Raw genomic sequence first — 547 nt, forward strand, 5'->3', positions numbered from 1 at the left:
GAGGGATGTCTCCTCCTTGTGGTGAAGCTCAAATACCCTGCTCTGCACTCTGCACCACAAACATTTCCTTTCCCAAGATTTTCTGTGCCAAGGGTTAGGGTGCCCAGAATCTCCCTGGTTGAGTCCCAGACCAGCTAGCCCACCCCTCTGCCCCAGGTGGAAGCCTGTACCACTTCTCACCCAGGAAGTGGCAGGTGACTGTGCATCTTTTCCCTGTAAATGCAAAGATCCTTAGCAGGGAAGCTGTTCAGTACCTCTGGAGGCAGGGAGGGCTTTCCTGGGACCAGGCGAAGGTGCCGTGGTGCACAGTGATGCAGTCCTCCCCAGCAGCTACAGCGCATGAAAGAAAGGCCAGTTATAGAGATGCTCCTGGCTTGCCGACCTTGCCGATCGACCCCCTGGTCCTATCCCCAAAAGACAACAAACACAGTGAGAAATCTGTTTGAACAAGTTGCCCAGCTACTGACTGGCTTGCTGTGTGCCCCTGTGGAAGTCATGTTCTCTCCCTGTCAAATGGCTATGTAATTTAGGGGTTGGGAAACCATGG

The 547-nt window shown here is 53.7% G+C and overlaps 1 protein-coding gene across 1 annotated transcript in view; it reads right to left on the reverse strand.

The window, feature by feature from the left end:
• Positions 1 to 547, reverse strand: part of ABCC6 (ATP binding cassette subfamily C member 6) — a 99,726-nt gene that overhangs the window by 36,032 nt on the left and 63,147 nt on the right. The window contains exon 15 of the mRNA XM_007950587.1: positions 255 to 330. Within this exon, the coding sequence (XP_007948778.1) occupies positions 255 to 330 (76 nt within the window). The remainder of the gene's footprint in view (positions 1 to 254; positions 331 to 547) is intronic.

The sequence above is a fragment of the Orycteropus afer genome, unplaced genomic scaffold, assembly GCF_000298275.1.
Source record: "Orycteropus afer afer isolate SDZICR_OR568_19922 unplaced genomic scaffold, OryAfe1.0 scaffold00281, whole genome shotgun sequence".
NCBI lineage: Eukaryota > Metazoa > Chordata > Mammalia > Tubulidentata > Orycteropodidae > Orycteropus > Orycteropus afer.